General features: G+C 43.3%; 1 protein-coding gene across 1 annotated transcript in view; it reads right to left on the reverse strand.

Annotated features, from left to right (window-relative positions):
- LOC120065103 (ataxin-7-like) overlaps positions 1-19,995 on the reverse strand; it is a 30,293-nt gene extending 10,298 nt beyond the window's left edge. Inside the window, exons 1-5 of the mRNA XM_039015824.1 lie at positions 18,983-19,995; positions 16,687-16,902; positions 16,443-16,511; positions 8,165-8,269; positions 906-1,158 (exon numbers count right to left, since the gene is read on the reverse strand). Of these exons, the coding sequence (XP_038871752.1) occupies positions 906-1,158; positions 8,165-8,269; positions 16,443-16,511; positions 16,687-16,894 (635 nt within the window). The 5' untranslated portion in view covers positions 16,895-16,902; positions 18,983-19,995. The remainder of the gene's footprint in view (positions 1-905; positions 1,159-8,164; positions 8,270-16,442; positions 16,512-16,686; positions 16,903-18,982) is intronic.
- Positions 19,996-25,046: the final 5,051 nt, after the last annotated feature.

A 25,046-nucleotide genomic window follows, 5' to 3' on the forward strand; every position in this document is an offset into this window, starting at 1 on the left:
GTTCGATAAAGGATCTCTTTTTAAAACTAACTCTTTAGGGGGCTTATTTAGACGGAGGGTAGCACAGGGAGACTTCAGACAGAGCTAGACTTCAGAGGAGCAGGGAGAGGACCTAAGATGAAGAGATAAGATATAACTCAGAGGATCAAATCAAACGTGAAGCAGGGCTTTAAGAGGCAGGGGACTGAACTAGGGCTGGCCAACATATCGAATTCAATTAAATTCCAAATGGCTTTATCGCAAGAATCAAGGTTTTTTGTTCTTATGAGCGTTTATGTCCGCTTGTTCTCATGTTGTCTTTTTGGTCTCGTCTCTTTCTGTCTTGAGTGCACCTTCTCACTCATAAACACACCAAGCCCCTCCCCTGCCACTCACAACTGAGTTTCCACTAGTTACTATAGAAACAAAGTCAAAATTGACTATATTGTGAAAAACTATGAAAACAAAAATGTGCTTTTTGGTCTTAATTTAAAGGTTAGGTTTAGGCATAAGGTTAGTAGTGTGGTTAAGGTTAAAGGTAGACTCAGCGAAATGACGTTGCCACAAGCAGCACTGCAGATAATGAGATGAGCGAGATGCAAGACTTCGCTCTCAACGGGTTCACGCTATGCTGTTTACTCTCCGTACCTACGTCATATCGCTGAGTTTACCTTTAAAGGTTAAGGTCAGGATTAAATAAACATTTTAAAGGTCGACTTTGGGCGCGAAAACTGTCCAACTCTGCCCCTTTCATTAGATTATTGCTGAAAACACTACTGTATCGTGAATTGCCCATAGGTTTGAAAAAAATCTAGTGATTTTATAGGGTCCATATCGCCCAGCCCTAAGCTGAAGTTCAACATGACAATATGTTTTACTGAAGTTCAGCATGGTTCACCAGCATGGCTAGGCTAGGCATTACTTACATCTTGTCGTTGAGCACCCTGAAGGGAGGGAAGTGAGGTCTCTGCTGGATGCCTGGTAGCTTCTCTTTGGCTGGTTTGAGGATTTTGGAGTTGGACGAGGTGCTGGTCCCACTGGAAGAGCGGCCCATGGCCCCCCCACTGACACCCCCACCACCCGTCCCACTGCTCCTGCTCCGAGACAGAGCGGACAGGGAGGAGGCTGAGGAGGGGGCTAAGGTGGAGGTGGGCTTACTGGACGAGCTGTGTCTTCTCTCTAGATAGGGGTCAGGGGAAAAGCAGGTTAGGGGTAACCTAATGTACAGTCCACACAGACACATGACCTATAGTGCTTTCAGAAAGTATTCACACCCCTTTTTCCACATTGTTGTGTTACAGCCTGAATTTAAAATGGATTACATTGAGATTTAGATTTTTCACTGGCCTACACACACACACAATACCCCATAATGTCAAAGTGGAATTATGATTTTAGAAATGTTTACAAAGCTGAAATGTCTCAAGTCAATAAGTATTCAACCCCTTTGTTATTGCAAGCCTACATAAGTTCAGGAGAAACAAGTCACATAAGTTGCATGGAGTAACTCTGTTCCCCACACATACAATTATCTGTAAGGACCCTCAGTCAAGCAGTGGATTTGAAACACAGACTCAACCACAAAGACCAGGGAGGTTTTCCAATGCCTCACAAAGAAGAGCACCTATTACTAGATGAATAAAAATGTAAAATGCAACGTTGAATACCCTTTTGAGCATGGTGAAGTTATTTATTACACTTGGTGATGGTGATGAATACACCCAGTCACTACAAAAATACAGGCCTCCTTCCTAACTCAGTTGCCAGACAGGAAGGAAACCGCTTCGGGATTTATCTATGGCATGACTTGAAAATGGCTATCTAGCAATGATCAACAACCAACTTGACAGAGCTTGAAGAATTTTTTAATAATACAAATATTGTTCAATCTAGGTGTGCAAAGCTCAGAGACTTACCCAGAAACACTCACAGCTGTAATTCTCTGCCAAAGGTGATTCCAACATGTATTGACTCAGGGGTGTGAATACTTAAATGAGATATTTCTGTATTTCATTTTCAATAAATTTGCTAACATTTCAAAAAACATGTTTTCACTTTGTCATTATGGGGTATTGTGCCTAGATGGGTGAGACAAACACATATATAGTCCATTTTGAAGTCAAAGGGTATGAATACTTTCTGAAGGCACTGTACAAGCAATCTGAGACGTGGACACACAACTCATAAGTTGGTAGTAGTGTTCTTTTTTCCTGAAACAACCGGCCTTTGGACAGTAATAGTTTTGCGATAAATGTGCAGGGAATCATGGGTAAACATTTCCTAAACAAAGTCAAAAGCAGGCAGCTTCAAAAGCAAAGACTAGAAAGCCTTGCTGATCCAGGCCAATTCATCCTGAACTAGAAACACTATAACTGCTAAAAGACAATACTGACACCAGAGAAGAAAATAATTAAACTAAGACAAAAAATCAGCAGCTGCTGAACAGGACAAGGGGCTCTGTGCAATCCAAACCGTACTGCAGTATTTAGCCTGGACAGTTATTTCTAATGTTACGCAGCTCACACACACACACACACGAAGAGAAAGTAAAACAGAAAGCGAGAAAACGAAAGTTATACAGTAAGAGAGGAAGAAAGAACGCATGTGAGAGAGACAGCTCTTTAGATAAGAGCAGAGTACTGCAATGAAAGTGAGCTGAAGACTAACTGAAAACTCCCATCTGGTGTTGAATTGTGGCCAGTCCTGAGAGGGTTAATCTGACTATTTTACAGCCAGATAACTACACTGACTACGCTACCTCCTCCCAACCAGCACAACAAAACCGGTTTCATCTTCTAGTCATGAAGAAAAGCATGTGTGTGTGTGAGAATGTGTGTGTGAGAGTGAGAGAGAAATATACATACAATCAGTGAATAAGAGGAAACTGTGAGAGAGTAGAGAAATAAGAGAATGGAGAGAAAGCACAAGAGAGAGAGATAGATATAGACAGACATATATACAAAACTCCAACTAACCTTATGCTGACTCCATGCAGGTCTGGGCTGCATGCCAAGGCTGTCTCAGTGGGTGAGCAGCAACAGAGCAGGGCAGAATGCACAGCTGCCACTCCCAGCCCCACACCCACAATTTTACACTACAGCAGCTAACAGAGCAACAACCCCAGGGCTTTCCCCTCCCTCCTCACACACACACACACACACACACACACACACACACACACACACACACACACACACACACACACACACACACACACACACACACACACACACACACACACACACACACACACACACACACACACTAAACCAGCCCAGCCTATCTGCTGTGACAAAGCCCCTCCAGGAGTCAAGATGGAGTTTCACCCCGGGCCTCTCCCTCTTCTACCCTCCCGCCCATGACACACTGCCTTCCTGGTAACAGGCTAGCACTCGGCCTCTCCACCCCCTCAACCCTTCGTCTGAGCTGGATTGAGCAGCAGCGTCGCTGAATAACCCACACGCAAGCGCGAGCAGGCTTCCCCAGCGTGACGTTCCCACAATGCCTGCCAAAAGCTGAGAGAGCCAGCCAGCCACAGAGGTCCTGGCAGACCAGTAGGACAGGAAAACAGTGATGAAGAGGTGCAGCGTTATGGTCTATTCTCACACTATCTTCTCTCTAGAGGGCCGTGGAATCCCTGGCTACTGAGGAGACAGGTTGGCTGGCCGGGGAACATTTTGGATAGTGGGCCCCGGTGCACAGCATAGGCCTACACACTGTACACTCAGGGTAGACTACACATAAAACAGCAAGGCCCAATCAAAAGGAATAGGCCTTAAAATATCCTCTTATGACCCGACAACACTATCGTAGAAGTCACTTAATGAAAATCAGATCTGCTTTAGAGCAACCAGTTGGTGGATTGCATTATCATAGGGTGTGGATGGTGTTTTTGAATAGTCCTGTCCACAGTGCAGGCCTGTTCTCCTCAGAGCGTATAGCTCTGCATGCAGCGCCACTGTCAAAACGCAACAGGCGGCCTGTTGGCCAAAACCTCCCCGCGAGATCCAACAATGTGAATCTAGTTGCCTACCCCTGCCATACAACATATGGATGGGCTTCAAGCAATAGAGGAGAATGAGGTGAAACAGTCTAGATGGTGTTAAGCTCAGCGGACCTGCCCTCAGAGAGAAGAATCACAGCATATAGAATCACAGTGCACTGACCTTTAGCGGACTCTCTCAGCCTTTCCTACCAGCAGCAACACAACAAAGCAACACAGTGGCTTCATGGAATGAAAGTCATTTAAACCACACAGACTACAAACAGGCCAGAAAATGAAGGTTTGTCTTTGGTGCCTTGCAGAGATGAGCTCATTACTCTATAGAAGACAAGTCCACTAATGTTTCACTGGTCAGACAAGTCCAGTAGTCTTCAGAGAGGAACTGCCAAGTCCTGCGTTCACACGCTGTACACTGGAAGACTAATGAATGAACAGGCCTACTATGAAACTTCATAACGGCTGGTCAAGCTCTACAAGTCAATGAGACGATCACTATGCAGATGAGACAGACAGTCCCCCACCTTGGGTTGTGCCGTGGCGGAGATCTTTGTGGGCTATACTCGGCCTTGTCTCAGGATGGTAAGTTGGTGGTTGAAGATATCCCTCTAGTGGTGTGGGGGCTGTGCTTTGGCAAAGTGGGTGGGGTTATATCCTGCCTGTTTGGCCCTGTCCGGGGGTATCATCGGATGGGGCCACAGTGTCTCCTGACCCCTCCTGTCTCAGCCTCCAGTATTTATGCTGCAGTAGTTTATGTGTCGGGGGGCTAGGGTCAGTCTGTTATATCTGGAGTATTTCTCCTGTCTTATCCTGTGTCTTGTGTGAATTTAAGTATGCTCTCTCTAATTCTCTCTCGGAGGAGGAGGACCTGAGCCCTAGGACCATGCCTCAGGACCACCTGGCCTGATGACTCCTTGCTGTCCCCAGTCCACCTGGCCGTGCTACTGCTCCAGTTTCAACTGTTCTGCCTGCGGCTATGGAACCCTGACCTGTTCACCGGACATGCTACCTGTCCCAGACCTGCTGTATTCAACTCTCTAGAGACAGCAGGAGCGGTACAGATACTCTGAATGATCGGCTATGAAAAGCCAACTGACGTTTACTCCTGAGGTGCTGACCTGTTGCACCCTCGACAACTACTGTGATTATTATTATTTGACCCTGTTGGTCATCTATGAACATTTGAACATGTTCTGTTATAATCTCCACCCGGCACAGCCAAAAGAGGACTGGCCACCCCTCATAGCCTGGTTCCTCTCTAGGTTTCTTCCTAGGTTCTGGCCTTTCTAGGGAGTTTTTCCTAGCCACCGTGCTTCTACACCTGCATTGTTTGCTGTGTGGGGTTTTAGGCTGGGTTTCTGTACAGCACTTTGTGACATCAGCTGATGTAAGAAGGGCTTTATAAATAAATGTGATTGATTGTGGTACCAGTGGATGTGAGCTATCCAAGACCATTGTCTTACGTCAAATCGAGTCCCTCAACCGATGTCAAAGCGCCGTTCGTCCCTCAACCGATGTCTTGTTGGATGTGGAACTCATCCTAAAATGTTGGGATTGCCGACCATCCATCATTCAAACATAGTTCCTCTTTTTTTTTTGGTATCGTATAACTCTCCATGAAATAGGCAATGGTTGGTTAGCGGCATCATTTCAGTGACTGGCTCAGCTAGCAAGCTATGTTGGTCAAATCTATGCTAGCTTTCAACCCACTGCCAAACTTCAGAAATACTGCTCGGTGAGGGACAAATATCTTTAGTTAGATATAAAAAAAGATGTAAAACATTGACATATTTATGGTTTTAGCTTAGGTTAATTCAGACTGTTTTTCAGCAGCACGATGTCACCTAGGTGATATTTTATCACGTTAGATAGCACATTAAAGTCAAACTACTTTTGATCTATCCTTTTACGAGATACGAGACAGATCAGTGCGGGTGGAATAGTCTCGCTATCTGACTTAAGACAATGATACAAGCCAGATTCATCCTATCTGATTGAATGTTATTGCACAACATCTAAGGTGGAAGTTGTGTTTGTGGACTACTAAGCTATAGTAGTCAGGTGCGACCACACCAGCACTAGGCTAACCTCAATTTGTGGAAAGTATGAACTTCTGTAATTGCTACTCTATTCACATGTGCCATTAGTCCATGATTGATCTGTCTTGACTCTTGACAAAGGACCAATGAGTGTTCCCAATGACACTTGAGTGCCATTGTGTCTCCCTCTTGTGGCCAATCCTGATAACTGTATAACCAGCAACAACCAGTGATGAAATATTATAGGCCTAGCTTTTCATTCAATCTTTCCGCTGAGAAAGAAAGAAACACCCCATAGTAAAAGGACACTAGTGATTCCTTTGAAGCCCTGTGGCCTTGACAATTTTAAATGGTATGGATCTCAATGTCCACACCAGCATAAAGTGCAGTGTAGTAATGTATGCATATTGGGATACAGATGGACTTAAGTAACCAGCCCAGAGTAGAAATGGAAGGATGTGCCATTGAGGCTTTGGTTTTGACAACCACAGGAAGATAATACAGACTCACCAGGTTTACACTAGAAAATGAATATTCCAATTTAGTTTAAAAAGCAAACTGCTTGCATGCCATTTTATGAACTAATTTGTTTATAAGGATGGAAAGATCCATACTAAAGCTGAAAACATTAGAACGCCCTCCCAATGTTGTGAGGAGTCGGAACACTGACCTATCCAATACACACCATGTGTTAGAAAACATGATAGTTTTATCAAATATTCAAGAATTACCCATAACATAAGGTTATCTGCCAGTTCAGACTAAGCTATTTCAATGACAACAATCCTTCATTGAAATGGCTCAAGGAACAACAGATAGTTCCTTGCTCTTCTTTACTAGAGGTATCAACGATAATGGTAAGTGGAGGAAGGCCTAAAAAGTGTACGCACTGAAATCATTTTAAAAAAGGTCTCCAAACTTTTACCTAAAGAACAGCTGGAATAAATACATTATACATGCCAATTGATGCTTAACAGCCCACCGTGGAGAGGAACTAACCAGAGAGAGAGAGAGAGAGAGAGAGAGTTTACATTTTACACCACCTCACTGGCACTCACTGGTGTCTGGTGTCTGTGGAGAGAGCAGTTCTCTTAACTGCACTGAAGCACAGGGGTGTGTGTTTGTGTGTGTGTGTGCGTTCCGCAAGTGCGTGCACAGAGGGTTCAACAGGCTAGTTTTAACGAGATACGCAGCAAAACGATCCCTTGATTCTGAAATCCATAATAAATTAAATTCTTTCCAGCATTCCGGCCAAAGAGCCAGTTTAAGAACACACACCGTGGAGAAGGAAACTAGTAGGTTTTAGACATCTTCAGACGTCTCAGGGACAGTTTAACATGCTAAAACAATCAATTAGGCTGCACTCACACAGAGGAACGGACTGGGAGGAGCACATCAAATATTAACAGGAGAATTGTAAACAAGTCTCAGGCGGTGGAAATCAAAGGCCAGAGTGCTCCTTTCTCATGTTAGAGGTGGAGAACGGGAGGTGTGCTTTTCATCCTCCTGACGTTGATGTGTTTGAACATGCGCACACACAGAGTAGTTGTGCCATTCTGACAGAGATTAGTGCCAAGCAGATTTCCCCAAAGCACAAGTCTAGAATGTTCTCTTTAGTGATGGGGAAAAGAAATCAATACAGTTACATATTGGGATATTTCTGACGATATATCGTATTGTTCTGACAATATAGTCATATTTTTTATTACACTAGTTGGCTGTACCTGCACCAAAACTATTTTTCCTTCATAGCTTATACTCCATCTTTTTAAATAGGTAGCCAATTGGACTGATGACAACATGTTGTTTTCGCATGACTATCTTGTCCCTCTGCAGCAGACATATATTTCGCAATAAATCACAATACATAAAGAAAATGTGAGAATCTCAATGCATATCTTAAATCGGCACCTATGAATTGTGATAATATCGTATTGTGAGGTCCCTGGTAATTCCCAACTCTAGCTCTCTCCCTGCCCAAACCTTTCCCGCCAGGAGAGCTATATAACAAAAAAATATAAAAACCCAATACTGGATCAGCGCTTGGGGACAATGTGTGCATGAGTGATGGTTGTGTGTGTGTGTGTGTGTGTGTGTGTGTGTGTGTGTGTGTGTGTGTGTGTGTGTGTGAGAGAGAGAGACTTACCGTAGTGCGCTTGGAAGGCCTGGGGCTTCACCACCTGACTGCAGTGGCTGCACATCACCAGGTAGAAGTCGTCCTGTGCTGGACACTGGCCAAATATGGGCATGTCTGTGGTTCCATGGGGGAGGGAAAAACACAGATGAACAGGATGAAGGTAACCAGCATCTAGCCTCAACTGTAAGAGGTAGACACAGGCAGTTGCTGAATGAAACATTTCAAATGATGCTGTGTTATGGAGGGAGATAGAGTAATGAACGCTATGCTCTAAGATGGTTAAGGTTGATTTAAAAAGTTGAGTGTGGTAACAATCATTCCAGAGAAAAAACGATTGTACAGGTGCAGAGATTACACACGCAGAGGGTACTCCTCGGTACTAGCCCCATTTCACAGTAAAGGAAACTACCCAGCGATAAGGAGAGGACCGAGCCATCACGCCAAAGGTTACCTGCTGCAGAAACAGACAGACTCTCTACAGAACAAAGAGGTGAAGCAGTCAGGAGAAATACAGCCAGTGGCAGAGTCTGATTGATCTGTCTTCCAATAAACAAGAGAGAAGGGAGAGCGGCTGAGGGAGAGCGGCTGAGGGAGAGCGGCTACCACTTGGGCTTTAATGTACCGTACCTGCAAATACTCAAATAGACAAATTCATCCAGGCAAAAAAAGGACACCATCATTCACAGCAACGCATGTTACCTTAATTGACAAGAAAACGACATTCAACAGTTAACCGGTTAACAATTACAAAATGTTTATCCTTTGTCAGTCGTTGCGTTAGTTAAATGCCGGCTAAACAGATCCGATTGACTGTTTGGTGGATTCAAGACCCCCACTCACAAACGACTCCCTCCTTTTTTGATGAAAGCCTCATGATCATGGAAAACAGAGGGGCACATTGGGAGACGAGACCTTCACAAGGAGAATCGCAAAGAGCTAATGAAGGGGCTAATTAAGAAATCACCCAGAGAGCCCGCCATGGCAGACGAGGCCCTCCAACACATACACACGGTTAAGGACACTTGAAACGTCACCGACGTCTCCAAGGCGATGGCTATTCAAGTCCACACAAAAGCCTACCTGTGCTCTTAGGGAAGTCATTTGCTGCTGTGGAGCGGGAATTAACAAGCCGACCCATACTTAACACAGGGTTAATGTCTGGGCCCACTTCACTAAGTGTCAGCTCCTACCACTGAGGTGGAAGTATCGACTACTGGCTCAGATGAAAACCTCTGCTTAATTGACATATAAAAAGAGTTCATAGGCCTACCAAACAGAGCTACGGTCTACTACTGAATGATTTTAATGCAACCGTACCTTCTTAGGAACAAACCCTTCACATCTAAATGAGTGGAAAACAAAGTTGGAGTGTAGGCCTAATTGTCAAGGGGAAATTGTTTTCATAGGAGTTGCATTAAATAAGGAGTTGCATTAAATTCCTATGCAAAAGCTCACACTGGCCATCATGGGTGTCCACTGGTCTCTTACATGAGCTGAATCCCCAGTCCACTCTGCATTCAGGACATGGCAGTGGCACGCCTGACTTTAAAAGTGGTGAAGCTCCGCTGTGCCTTTTCATTCTCCGGTACGGAGATGAGAGGGAGAGCGGGTGAAGGTGTGTGTGTGTGAGTGAGAGAGAGAGAGAGCGGGTGAAGGTGTGTGTGATAGAGGGTGAAGGTGTGTGTGATAGAGGGAGAGCGGGTGAAGGTGTGTGTGAGAGAGGGAGAGCGGGTGAAGGTGTGTGTGAGAGAGGGAGAGCGGGTGAAGGTGTGTGTGAGAGAGGGAGAGCGGGTGAAGGTGTGTGTGAGAGAGAGAGAGCGGGTGAAGGTGTGTGTGAGAGAGAGAGAGCGGGTGAAGGTGTGTGTGAGAGAGAGAGAGCGGGTGAAAGTGTGTGTGATAGAGAGAGAGCGGGTGAAGGTGTGTGTGAGAGAGAGAGAGAGAGAGCGGGTGAAGGTGTGTGTGAGAGAGAGCGGGTGAAGGTGTGTGTGAGAGAGAGCGGGTGAAGGTGTGTGTGATAGAGAGGGAGAGCGGGTGAAGGTGTGTGTGAGAGAGAGAGAGCGGGTGAAGGTGTGTGTGATAGAGAGAAAGCGAGAGAGAAAGTAGAGTGCAGTTCATTTCACCACCCTTTTCCATGGCAGTGATGAATGATCTAGATAGAGTAGTAGCAGCTATTGGAGGCACACAGCACAGAGGCTGACTGCACACATGGACACAGGGCAGCAACCTCTGACCTGCTGCCACTACGTTTATCAGCCTCCCCCTCTCAGTCTGCTATCAGGCCAATTGGTGAAGGCGAGTCAGAGATATGAGAGAGTGTGATCTCAGAAGCAGATCAGAGGAGAGAATCCTTCAGTCACGTTCCAATGTTTGAGTGTGTCATGTCTGGACTCTAGAGTGTGTGTTGTGTGTGTGTGTGTGTGTGTGTGTGCGCGCGCGCGCGCGTGCGTGCGTAAGAACGGCTTTTCCACCAGGGAGATATGTGGGTCATGGTAGAGCTGTGGTCATCCACAGGGTAAGCCATAATAGCCCTATTCCACAAGGCTTGGTCTGAATGACAACGTGCGAGGAGACAAAGAGAAGAGGACACTCTAGAGCAGACATGGGCAAACTACGGCCCGCGGGCCACATACGGCCCGTTAGGCTTTTTAATCCGGCCCGCCGAACTTGTCCAAATTATAGTAAAAACCTCCTTTTTTTCCCCTTTCCCTGCAATGCCCACGTTTCCCCAATAGATGGCGCACTCAAAACACATTGACCGTTGTTGGAGTGGCGCGTATTTCTCTTTATTTCACTTTAATTTTCACTTCGTTTCACGTCACCATTAAGCCCTTCTGTGAAAATGAGCGGACCAAAGAGAAGGAAAGTGGACAGCGAATGCCGAGTGTTTAATAAGGAGTGGACAACAAAATACTTCTTCACTGAAGTCCGATCAACGGCTGTATGTCTGATATGCCAAGAAGCTGTTGCGGTTTTCAAAGAGTACAATATCAGCCGTCACTTTGCCACGAAGCATGCAAACTATGCTAGCAAGCAGTCAACACAAGAACGGGCGGCGAAATAGTATGTAAATGCCATATCTTGCATATTCCTTGAGACAAATTTATTAACTGATAAGGGCTATTTTTCACATTTGAAAGACAGTTAATAAATTGGGTTGTAGTGTTCTTACTGTGCTATGAGGTTTGCACACACTACATTTAATGCTTTAGTATATCCGGCCCAAACACTCCCTCCAAATGCTCCTGGCCCGGCCCCTCTGTCAAATTTTAGAACCCATTGTGGCCCGCGAGTCAAAAAGTTTGCCCACCCCTGCTCTAGAGCATGTAGGAGTTTGTGGACCCAATGGGAAACACAGAGAGGAGCTAGGGGTTTGGAAATGGAGGTGTGTGTGGAGCCAGTCGGCCTGCAGTCCAACTAAGGTCACACCCTAGCATCAGCTGTCCTGTGCTCATCTCTTCTCTTTCAAGACCACTGAACTGTAATCAATAGATGAGGCTGTGATAGGGGAGGCCATCGTGGTGGAAAACCTATCCAGTGCGTGCACCTATCCATGGTCATCAGGTAGAGAGACTGAGGAAAGGAAGACATTAGTGGCAGTAGCCTAGAGGTTAGAGAGGACCAGCAGCCGCAAGGTTGCTGGTTCAAGCCCCAGGCTGGGCAACAGAAAAATGGAACTGAACTGGCAGCCTGCTGGTCTCTGATCCCATGTATCATCTCCTGCCGTTGTTCCCTTGATCAAGACACTTAGCCCCCCACAACTGCTCTCCATCCAGGGACGCTGCACTGCTGCTGACCCTGTGCTTCTCAACGTGTGTGTGTGTGTGTGTGTGTGTGTGTGTGTGTGTGTGTGTGTGTGTGTGTGTGTGTGTGTGTACCTCGGGTTGTTGGGAAAGGCAGAAGACAAATTTCTGTTGTAACCGATGGACACAAAGTTGTATTCTATTCTAATAAAGTCGTATTCTAGTCTATTGGATGTTTTTAGGACACGATCAGCACTCCCCTGTTTTCCTACAGACTGCAGCTTATTGCACTAATATCATCCCATTGGATCCTGCAGGTCACACAAACATTTAGGGATAAACAAAGTGCAGAACATCTCACTCTACTAACATTAGCAAATATTTCCATTCATTTTCAAAGACCAGTGATATTTCACTTCATCTGTTCAGGTCATTTCTAACAGTTCCGGAAACCTCAGCTTCAGTCTGGCCACTGTTCGTCAGGCATTCAGGCATGTAGATGGTGCCGTGTCACCGTAGCAACACCTTACAGCGAGACATCACTGCCACATTTCACCTCTGCACAATCAGCGGGTGGAACCATACATTCTCAGTCCCCATCGGGTGTGTAGATATATGGTTTGACAAAACTATCAAAACAATACCAATTTCATTTGCATTCTCACTCAAATGGAATGGTCTTCGAAATGTTGGAGCGAACATAATCCTTATTTCAATTCCACATTTTACACAAACCGCGCTCTGGTCCATACTCGTCTTAGTGATTCAACAAGCACTAAATGACACAACGAAAGCGTTTCCTGAATCACCGAAATAGTCGGCTACTGTAGCTAGACTAATGCAGTTGCACAACAGTGACTTTCCTGATCACATTCTGTCAACATGCTTCTTGGTCTTCCTGAGAAAAAGTGAAGATGTAAATTAAGGTCATGTCAAAATTGGCTGGATCCAGGTGCTTTGCTGAACAGTTTTGCCTCCTTTTACGCCAGGAAATAAGTGTGTAAATCAGACAAGTCTAGTTTTCTGTTGTGGCTTCTGTGAGACCTGTAGGAAACAAGTGATTTGTTCTTAATTGTGCAATGTCACTGCGGTGTGCACACTGGCCCCATTGTTTGCCAATGCAAATGCACCGTTAGCTAAGTGCCCTGACAAGTAGGCTACAGTGTGTAAGCCCTTCCTTTTCATCAGGAAAAAAAGCTTTTTGGAAAAGTCTGAAATGAGTTGCCTACGTATTGCTGACATCACAAGTGTAGGCCTATGACACATAACAGCTACAGAGGACTTCAGAGGTGAGTGTCGCCTCGATCACACGTCATCTGGATACATGTGCAACAAAAGTTCAACATTCACCTTCTGCTACCATTTCTGTCAAGCCGTCTATGCATACAGTTTGATGCATATATAAATCCAACACATGCAACACACAGAACGCACTGCCTCTGCAACGCAATGCTGAAAGGCAAACACAGTGTTCCATTGGAAATGAATGTACTTCTGGAGTATCAAAATGCAACGACGCTGCCGGTGTGATCGAGGCGTTTTCCCTGCTCTCTTGACTATAAGTGGGGTACCTTATCACCTTATAGATATGTAATGAATATAACAAACTATTTCCTCATCTCCGTTCTTACTTCCCAAACAGTGAGTAAAGACTGTAGACTGACTATGTGCAGTACATGATGTACTTACATGTATAGTGCTTATTTTTACAAGCTGCTTTTTGGGAATCAAGTTGTAGCGTGACTTTACCCTGAGGATAGTGTATCTTGTTACCATACTAAAGGTTAGGATTGGGCATGCTGATCCTAGATTTGTGCTTACGGCAACTTCAACGTAGTGACTATTTACAGCACAGTTTCAAGTCACCATTACTAAAAAACATAATATTCTTCAGATTTGTTTTGTGCAAAAAGGACAACTATGGCTCCTGATGGCTATGTGGGAAAATATCATTCAATGGGTTTTTACTACATTAGATTTTGTTTTTTACGTCAGTGTTGCACATACAGCCTTGTGCTTCTCATTTTATAGCATGGGAATGAACATTTCAAGGCAGTCTTGATCAGATCACTGACACCAACCCATGTAATAAATCTATTATAGATCATAGCTGCCAAAACAAAGAGTAAGGCCATCCTTTGTTGTTAATATTGTAAATATAGAGTACTTTATTGAGTGTGCTAATATAAATGTGCTGAACAAAGATGTGAATGTGTAGTAGTTAGTAGCACTATAAATATTCAACTGACATAGGAAAGCCATCTGAGGTTTTAGACAGTTTCCAACAAGAATAGCAGTTATTCTTTAAGTTGCACTATGCAGAAATCGCTCCGCAATTTCCTGGTTGCCAAAACTCTTAATAGTTAGCCTAATTTCAGTTTGTGAGACAAAATAAGCTAGTGTACAATAGCGAATAATTTTACCATCTAAAATGCTGTGAAATATATTTTCCATAATCATATTCCATAAAATATTGTTGTTTCAGCTGGTGTACAAATCGAAAGTAATAAAACGCAAAAACTGCAAATATACAGATAGAAATGTCTAAGAAGATTCTGTTCTATCTGAATTTGGACAGGTTGCCCCAAAAAATTACATGTTGGCACTTTAAAGCTAGAATCCTTAGTTGCTACATTAATTCACACACACACACACACACAAAAGTTTGACAAACCTACTCATTCTAGGGTTTTTATTTTTTACTATTTTCTACATAGTAGAATAATATTGAAGATATCAAAACTATGAAATAACTCAATAAAAGTGTTAAACAATACTAAATATATTTTACTCTCCTTATTGGTCAAATAGCCCTTACACAGCCTTGAGGTGTGTTGGGTCATTGTCCTGTTGAAAAACAAATGATAGTCCCACTAAACGCAAACCAGAAGGGATGGCGTATCACTGCAGAATGCTGTGGTAGCCATGTTGGTTAAGTGTGCCTTGAATTCTAAATAAAGTCACTGACAGTGTCACCAGCAAAGCACCCCACACGATCACACCGCCTCCTCCATGCTTCACAGTGGGAACCAGACATGCGAAGATCATCCGTTCACCTACTCTGCGTCTCACAAACGGTGGTTGGAACACGGTGGTTGGAACCAAAAATCTCAAATTTGGACTCATCAGACCAAAAGGACAGATTTCCACCTGTCTAATGTCCATTGCTCATGTTTCTTGGCCCAAGCAAGTCTCTTCTTCTTAGTGGTGTCCTTAAGTAGTGGTTTCATTGCAACAATTCGACCATGAAGGACTGACTCACGCAGTCTCCTCTGAAGAGTTGATGTCTTCCTTTCCTGTGGCGTCCTCTTGAGAGCCAGTTTCATCATAGCGCTTGATGGTTTTTGCGGCTGCACTTGAAGAAAAGCATGAATAATTCTTGAAATGTTCTGGATTGACTGACATTCATGTCTTAAAGTAGTGATGGCCTGTTGTTTCTCTTTGCTTATTTGAGCTGTTCTTGCCATAATATGGACTTGGTCTTTTACCAAATAGGGCTATCTTCTGTATACCCCCCCTACCTTGACACAACACTGATCGGCTCAAACGCATTAAGGAATTCCACTATTTAACTTTTAACAAGGCACACCTGTTAATTGAAATACATTCCAGGAGACTACCTCATGAAGCTGATTGAGAGAATGCCAATAGTGTGCAAAGCTGACATCAAGGCAAAGGGTGGCTACTTTGAAGAACCTCAAAAATAAAATAAATTATGATTTGTGTAACACTTTTTTGGTTACTACATGATTCCATATGTGTTATTTCATAGTTTTGATGTCTTCACTATTATTCTACAATGTAGAAAATAGCACAAATAAAGAAAAACCATGGAATGAGTAGTTGTGTTCAAACTTTTCACTGGTACTGTATATGCATTGATTCTTGAAGAATATAACTTACAAGCTTGTTTTATTCCAATGTTTGTAAACAATGTAAACAAACCCTGTATAGTCTCAAAAACATGAATACGACTAATTGGCATGGATGGTTAGTCCTTGCATCTATGGCTTGCTCTATGAATTTGCAAACAGTTATTTCTCCAGGCCCGCTTTCTTATTGTTTCAATTAAGACTCTAGCTTCACTGACAACCTCGTTGCACCCATTTTAACTGTGAAAGTGCCATCACCACACTGACTGTGCCCATCCCTTAACTTCACACACACACACACACACACTTTTTCAGGTGGGCACAATGATACTGAACAGTCAGACAGAAATGGTGTAAAACAGACAATAAATTCTCTGTTGTGTAAGATAAACATAAATTTCAGCTTTATCACATGACATGTATCTTTACGGACCCCACTGAATAAGCGCTGGTTGTTACCTGCGGTGGTTACCTACTTAGGGTCAGAAGATAGGCGCCCCTCTTCAAGGTGTCAACTAGTGGCGATAGATTCCTGGGCTATATCACTGATTGATCAGACTTGTGTTGTCACCAGTCAGTGTGGTGGACTTGTTCAACAGAACAACCAGATTTCAGCCGGTGCAACCCAACAAAACCAAAACACACCTTGGCTTTGACAAAAACGAGAACACTCACCATCTCTGCACAGTCGCATTGCTTCTCGATTTTTCCCGAACTCTTTCAAACTTTCCTCTGATTCAGCACCTAAAAGAGGCAATCGGATACACACGAAGATAAATAGTTGCACTTGCTTGCTTCTGCTGTTGTTAACAGTAGCGTTTCTTCGTATTCCAAAAACTGCACGCAATCAGCAAAAAAAGCTCACGATCATCGTTATGTCTCGATTCTACACACACATCCAGTACGCACGAGCACTCACCGTCGTTGCCGTGGAGTTTGGCAGCATCGACCCAGCTGCTCCAAGGCTGTCCCAACATTATTTCTGGACTAGGCATGGATCTGCGCTCCGCACCAGTCGCCATTGCTGTGGAGCCTTCTCCCCGCTGGATCTGCTGCTGTTGCTGCTTCAGCTGCCTGGCCACTCTGCGCTGCTCCCCCCTGACGTCATCATCGGCCCTTTCCGACATTCTTTCCGCTACAATGTAACAAAACAGCAGTCAGCGTTGTGGTGTTCTCAGTGTTCTCAGGATTCCTTCATTGATTGACTCGGGCAAACGCATGTTTTGGTAACGCAAATCCCTTTGATTATGTGTTTAGAAGCTAGAGGGAGTGACACCACCGAAATCGCTCTTGTTTTGACGGATGCATGTGTGCGAGGCCGTAACCCGGCACATAGTCTGGGCAATCGCAGATATCACAGATAAAACTTTAAGGAGGAGCATCTAAATGCACCTCCCTGAGTGCATTAAACGTGATAAATCCAGGTCACTTACACGCGGTGTGACAACAATATGTTTTCAATTATCAAATAAATACTATATTCATCACCTTCGTATAGCCTATGCCTAATTGATACAGTTCACGTAGGAATTCGTTATTTTTCTTCGAAAAACGTATTTTATGAATGAAAACGAACCAAATGTTAGTAAAAAAATGTTTTTTTACAGTGCCCTAATATTGATCAAATTAACATGCTCCGAGGTATTATATCATGACAACCAGAATATCACTCTTGCTTCCAACTTCAAAAATGTTCAGATAGGATACACACTTTAGATAATGCACATCGATGACCGAACAGTACATTTATATAAAAAAGCTTATTAAAGTAAAATAATTAAGACAGGGACCTGTTTCTTGTCGCCGGATGGGGGAGTAGATATTCATTCACTTCCTTAAGGGCGACTGCCTTCCAGTTTACACTAGTCAGATTCATATTTCTCACAACCTTTTGCGTCACATCAGTGCTAGTTCCTACTTCTATAATCTAGGAATTGGTAACACTATCCCGTTCACTGTTTCCTTTCTAAAACACTTCATTCATGTTTACAGTTATATAAGAGTCTGTAGATTAGGTCTTACAAAAATATGAATGTCTGAGGTCTTTATAGAATTTAAATATTCCTAGGGAGTATACCTTCCACTTTCCAAATGGGATTCGGATTTAAATGGAGTGACCAGGATGTCTTCATATTATCTCATGTTTGTAACTCTCAGCACAGGCCTCAACTACTCCTGCTACTGATGGGCAGAATCAATCTGTAACAGACAATGTACGCCGTAACCTCACCTACCATACAGGATTCCAGTTTGAAGTGAAGATTCTAACATGTTAATAAGTGTTGAAATCCTACACAACCATCTTCAGTTTTCAACTTGCTTAAAGCAGAAATGACTGAATGCATTTTCATTGCATGCGCAAAAATTCAAACACCATACCTCTACTGCCAATACAAAAGGCTAAAAGGCCAAAACAACAATTGGCCAGAAACTAGCCCTATAAATTACAACTAATTAGTGCAACAATTTATGACAGACAGCAAAATGTGTAGGTCTGATGCTGGAATGGAACTGGTTTTGGGGGATTGTATATGGTTCAACAGTGTCGCGTATTACAAATACTAAATCATTGTTGTGATTTTTTTTTACATGATTGATTACAGGTCTGTATACTAATCAATAATAAAATATTAATTGGAAAATTGTCTGCATCTGACAGACTGACATACTAAGAATAAAGTTAGGCTATTTTTTTAAAATATTATACTTCCATGTTGGTCTATGCAGTTGTTATACCATATGAATTTGGGCCTACAGCTTATGGGACCAACGGGTCTTCCATGCATCAGAAGGTATTGACACAACGGGGGCCAATGCAGTTCTTCAGGTGTCAGGGATAACTGTGACACTCCATCCCACTTTGATCTCCTGACAGAGACTCATCTGGTTCATGGAACCAACATGACCCACGGGGTTCGAACCCAGGTTTATGGTGCAGCAGAAGACCGCACCAGTCTAATAAGTTAAGGCATTGGCTCTTCAAGTCTCAGCCTAAGTTAATCATATCCAAGCTTGGTCGTCGTCGTACCACTTGCTACATTTACTAGTTTAGTATCAATATCTTATTGAGATTTTGTAATGAAATGGCCGCTGAAAAACTGCAGACCTGAGAGTAGAGTCTGATTGTAGCTATGTTGCAGGACTGTGGAGTGTCTCAAGATTGATGTGTAGAATTTGAGTAGAAATACAGGGTATTGTGCTTACTGAACACTTACCTTGTCAAATGTGGAAAAGGGAACACAATCTTAACTGGATCAGTAAAACCTCATCGGTTTGGGTGATCTCTGGTCGCTCCACACAAGTTGTGGAAGGAATCTGGTTGAGATAGAGACAGAGACGGGTGGGAAAAGTTAGTATTAAGTTCATTGTTTTCCTTGTCTTGATGCCGTGATCACTGTTTAGGGAATTACGGGGTTGTCTGTCTGGAAGATAACGCTGCCTCCAATGCTCCTGGTGGATCTGGCTGTGGCTCTGTGCTCGGCAGCTTTCAAGCTAGCACATGAGCTACTTATGGAGCTCCTTGCCGCAGCAGAGTAATCCAATCCAATAAGCACTATCCCTGGTTAACCACTCCAGAGCCCTGCAGTTTGCAGCGCAATAATCCCTTTCAAAGATTAGGAAAAAAACAACACTAAAATCATTTTACCATTAAAACATTTTTTTTGAGGGGGGTGGGAATTGGGGGGCTTGAGCCATCTAACTTAATTTAACTGGACACAGGAAACCAATTATTTCCACTAGAACAACTGTCACAAACTGTAGGCTATTAATGTACCACACATTAGCCTAATGAGACAGCAATAAAATTATTTGAAAAATTAAAAACAGAACAGTAATAACAATTAGGCCTACCATTTTAGTTTTGTACACAAAAGCATTGTAAACATCAGTATGCCCAGAACTAACTTTTTTTTAAATTACACATTTTTCTTGACCATTGTAGTCTACTCATCAATTCAACACAATGTGAAAAATGAAAACAATATTACAAAGATAAGACATAAAATAGGTGTCAGTGGTGAATGTGAAACCCTTTAGGGCTGACCCCAATTAGTTGACTAGTCAATTGTTTGGTCGTTAGGCTGTTGGTCGCCGAGATTGTGTATATATTGCTACTGCTTGACTAAAACACACTACCGTTCACTTAGAAAAGTCCTTGTTTTTTTAAAGAAAATACATTTTTTTGTGCATTAAAATAACATCAAATTGATCATAAATACAGTGTAGACATTGTTAATGTTGTAAATGACTATTGTAGCTGGAAACGGCAGATTTTTTTATGGAATATCTACATAGGCGTACAGAGGCCCATTATCAGCAACCATCACTCCTGTGTTCCGATGGCACATTGTGTTAGCTAATCTAAGTTTATCATTTAGAAAGGCTAATTGATCATTACAAAACCCTTTTGCAATTATGTTAGCACAGCTGAAAACTGTTGTGCTGATTAAAGAAGCAATAAAACTGGCCTTCTTTAGAGAAGTTGAGGATCTGGAGCATCAGCATCTGTAGGTTCGATTACAGGCTCAAAATGGCCTGAAACAAAGACCTTTCTTCTGAAACTCGCCAGTCTATTCTTGTTCTGAGAAATGAAGGCTATTCCATGCGAGAAATTGCCAAGAAACTGAAGATCTTGTACAACGAAGTGTACTACTCCCTTCACAGAACAGCGCAAACTGTCTCTAACCAGAATAGAAAAAGGAGTGGGAGGCCCCGGTGCACAACTGAGCAAGAGGACAAGTACATTAGAGTGTCTAGTTTGAGAAACAGACGCCTCACAAGTCCTCAACTGGCAGCTTCATTAAATAGTACCCGCAAAACACCAGTCTCAATGTCAACAGTGAAGAGGCAACTCTGGGATGCTGGCCTTCTAGGCAGAGAACATTATTTTATCTTTTTTTTTATCTTTATCTTTTCTTTTTATTGGCCATTCTGAGATATGGCTTTTTCTTTGCAACTCTGCCTAGAAGGCCAGCATCCCGGAGTCGCCTCTTCACTGTTGATGTTGAGACTGGTGTTTTGCGGGTACTAAGAAAGTTCTTTGTTTCTTGCCATTTTGAGCCTGTAATCGAACCAACAAATTCTGGTGCTCCAGATACTCAACGAGTCTAAAGAAAGACAGTTTTATTGCTTCTTTAAATCAGAACAACAGTTTTCAGCTGTGCTAACATAATTGCAAACAGGTTTTCTAATGATCAATTAGCCTTTCTAAATGATAAACTTAGATTAGCTAACACAACTTGCCATTGGAACACAGGAGTGATGGTTGCTGATAATGGGCCTCTGTACGCCTATAGATATTCCTTCTTTTTTTTAATCTGCCGTTTCCAGCTACAATAGTTATTTACAACATTAACAATGTATACACTGTATTTAAGATCAATTTGATGTTATTTGAATGTGCTTTTCTTTCAAAAACAAGCACATTTCTAAGTGACCCCAAACTTTTGAACGGTAGTGTATATACACTGCTCAAAAAAATAAAGGGAACACTTAAACAACACAATGTAACTCCAAGTCAATCACACTTCTGTGAAATCAAACTGTCCACTTAGGAAGCAACACTGATTGACAATAAATTTCACATGCTGTTGTGCAACTGGAATAGACAGCAGGTGGAAATTATAGGCAATTAGCAAGACCCCCCCAATAAAGGAGTGGTTCTGCAGGTGGTGACCACAGACCACTTCTCAGTTCCTATGCTTCCTGGCTGATGTTTTGGTCACTTTTGAATGCTGGCGGTGCTTTCACAAGAAGGTTTGCTGTGTCTGTCAGCGTAGTGTCCAGAGCATGGAGGCGCTACCAGGAGACAGGCCAGTACATCAGGAGACATGGAGGAGGCCGTAGGAGGGCAACAACCCAGCAGCAGGACCGCTACCTCCGCCTTTATGCAAGGAGGAGCAGGAGGAGCACTGCCAGAGCCCTGCAAAATGACCTCCAGCAGGCCACAAATGTGCATGTGTCTGCTCAAACGGTCAGAAACAGACTCCATGAGGGTGGTATGAGGGCCCGACGTCCACAGGTGGGGGGTGTGCTTACAGCCCAACACCGTGCAGGACGTTTGGCATTTGCCAGAGAACACCAAGATTGGCAAATTCGCCACTGGCGCCCTGTGCTCTTCACAGATGAAAGCAGGTTCACACTGAGCACATGTGACAGACGTGACAGAGTCTGGAGACGCCGTGGAGAACGTTCTGCTGCCTGCAACATCCTCCAGCATGACCGGTTTGGCGGTGGGTCAGTCATGGTGTGGGGTGGCATTTCTTTGGGGGGCCGCACAGCCCTCCATGTGCTCGCCAGAGGTAGCCTAACTGCCATTAGGTACCGAGATGAGATCCTCAGACCCCTTGTGAGACCATATGCTGGTGCGGTTGGCCCTGGGTTCCTCCTAATGCAAGACAATGCTAGACCTCATGTGGCTGGAGTGTGTCAGCAGTTCCTGCAAGAGGAAGGCATTGATGCTATGGACTGGCCCGCCCGTTCCCCAGAACTGAATCCAATTGAGCACATCTGGGACATCATGTCTCGCTCCATCCACCAACGCCACGTTGCACCACAGACTGTCCAGGAGTTGGCGGATGCTTTAGTCCAGGTCTGGGAGAAGATCCCTCAGGAGACCATCCGCCACCTCATCAGGAGCATGCCCAGGCGTTGTAGGGAGGTCATACAGGCATGTGGAGGCCACACACACTACTGAGCCTCATTTTGACTTGTTTTAAGGACATTACATCAAAGTTGGATCAGCCTGTAGTGTGGTTTTCCACTTTAATTTTGAGTGTGACTCCAAATCCAGACCTCCATGGGTTGATAAATTTGATTTCCATTGATAATTTTTGTGTGATTTTGTTGTCAGCACATTCAACTATGTAAAGAAAAAAGTATTTAATAAGAATATTTCATTCATTCAGATCTAGGATGTGTTATTTTAGTGTTCCGTTTATTTTTTTGAATAGTGTATACATATATATTTATTTATATACACTATGAACTATGAAATAACACATATGGAATCATGTAGTAAGCAAGTGTTAAACAAAGACCAAGTCCATATTATGGCAAGAACAGCTCAAAAAAGCAAAAAGAAACGATCAGACATTTGACCGGTGGAAATCTGTCCTTTGGTCTGATTTTAGATTTTAGGATCCAACAGCCGTGTCTTTGTGAGACTCAGAGAAGGTGAACGGATGATCTCTGCATATGTGGTTCCCACAGTGAAGCATAGAGGTGGTGGTGTGGGGTGCTTTGCTGGTGATACTGTCTGATTTATTTAGAATTCAAGGCACACTTAACCAGCATGGCTACCACAGCATTCTGCAGCGATACGCCATCCCAGCTGGTTTGCGCTTAGTGGGACTATCATTTGCTTTTCAACAGGACAATGACCCAACACATCTCCAGGCTGTGTAAGTGCTATTTCACCAAGGAGAGTGATGGAGTGCTGCATCAGATGACCTGGCCTCCACAATCACCCTTGCTCAGCATATGTGGGAACTTCTTCAAGACTGTTGGAAAAGTATTCCAGGTGAAGCTGGTTGAGAGAATGCCAAGAGTGTGCAAAGCTGTCATCAAGGCAAAGGGTGGCTACTTTGAAGAATCTCAAATATAAAATATATTTAGATGTGTTTACACTTTTTTGGTAACTACATGATTCCATTATTGTTATTTCATAGTTTTGATGTCTTCACTATTATTCTTCAACATAGAAAATAATACAAATAAAAGGAAAACCCTTGAATGAGTAGGTGTCCAAATTTTTGTCTGGTACTAATATACAGTTGAAGTCGGAAGTTTACATACACCTTAACCAAATACATTTCAACTCAGTTTTTCACAATTCCTGACATGTAATCCTAGTACAAATTCTCTGTCTTAGGTCAGTTAGGATCACCACTTTATTTTAAGAATGTGAAATGTCAGAATAATAGTAGAGAGAAGTATTTATTTCAGCTTTTATTTCTTTCATCACATTCCCAGTGGGTCAGAAGTTTACATACACTCAATTAGTATTTGGTAGCATTGCCTTTAAATTGTTTAACTTGGGTCAAACGTTTCAGGTAGCCTTCCACAATAAGTTGGGTGAATGTTGGCCCATTCCTCCTGACAGAGCTGGTGTAACTGAGTTAGGTTTGTAGGCCTCCTTGCTCGCACACGCTTTTTCAGTTCTACCCACAAACTTTCTATCGGATTGAGGTCAGGGCTTTGTGATGGCCACTCCAATACCTTGACTTTGTTGTCCTGAAGCCATTTTGCCACAACTTTGGAAGCATGCTTGGGGTCATTGTCCATTTGGAAGACCCATTTGCGACCAAGCTTTAACTTCCTGACTGATGTCTTGAGATGTTGCTTCAATATATCTGCATAATTTTCCATCCTTATGATGCCATTTATTTTGGTAAGTGCCCCAGTCCCTCCTGCATTAAAGCACCCCCACAACATGATGCTGCCACCCCAGTGCAGCATCAGGACAACAAAGTCAACAAAGTTGAGGTATTGGAGTAGCCATCACAAAGCCCTGACCTCAATCCTATAGAAAATTTGTGGGGGCAGAAATGAAAAAGCGTGTGCGAGCAAGGAAGCCTACAAACCTGACTCAGTTACACCAGCTCTGTCAGGAGGAATGGGCCAAAATTCATCCAACTTATTGTGGGAAGCTTGTGGAAGGCTACCCGAAACGTTTGACCCAAGTTAAACAATTTAAAGGCAATGCTACCAAATACTAATTGAGTGTATGTAAACTTCTGACCCACTGGGAATGTGATGAAAGATATAAAAGCTGAAATAAAATCAGTCTCTACTATTATTTCACATTCTTAAAATAAAGTGGTGATCCTAACTAACCTAAAACAGGGACTTTTTACTAGGATTACATGTCAGGAATTGTGAAAAACTGAGTTGAAATGTATTTGGCTAAGGTGTATGTAAACGTCCGACTTCAACTGTATATATCTTAGAGGCACCATATGGAGTGTGTGACGCAATGCGGAGCGTCCAGAGGCCAAATCGAACTCTGTACCGCATCGCCATGCACTTCCCAAATTGTGTAACATTGCGCAGGGTTCTGTATAACTCCGCATTGATATGATTGGTTGACTATAGGTGGGGGCGGTACATCCTGTAGAAAACACAAACTCACTTCATGGACAACAGCTCTGCACTGCTCCACGAAGCGCAAGTATGAATGCCCTGACTTCTGCTGAGGCCGTATCACCGTAAATGCTGCATGGCCAATGCACTTCTCTCTTCAGAATGCGCTCTCTCCCGCCAATTTGTGCACATTCA

Source organism: Salvelinus namaycush, chromosome 20 (assembly GCF_016432855.1).
Source record: "Salvelinus namaycush isolate Seneca chromosome 20, SaNama_1.0, whole genome shotgun sequence".
Classification (NCBI taxonomy): Eukaryota; Metazoa; Chordata; class Actinopteri; order Salmoniformes; family Salmonidae; genus Salvelinus; species Salvelinus namaycush.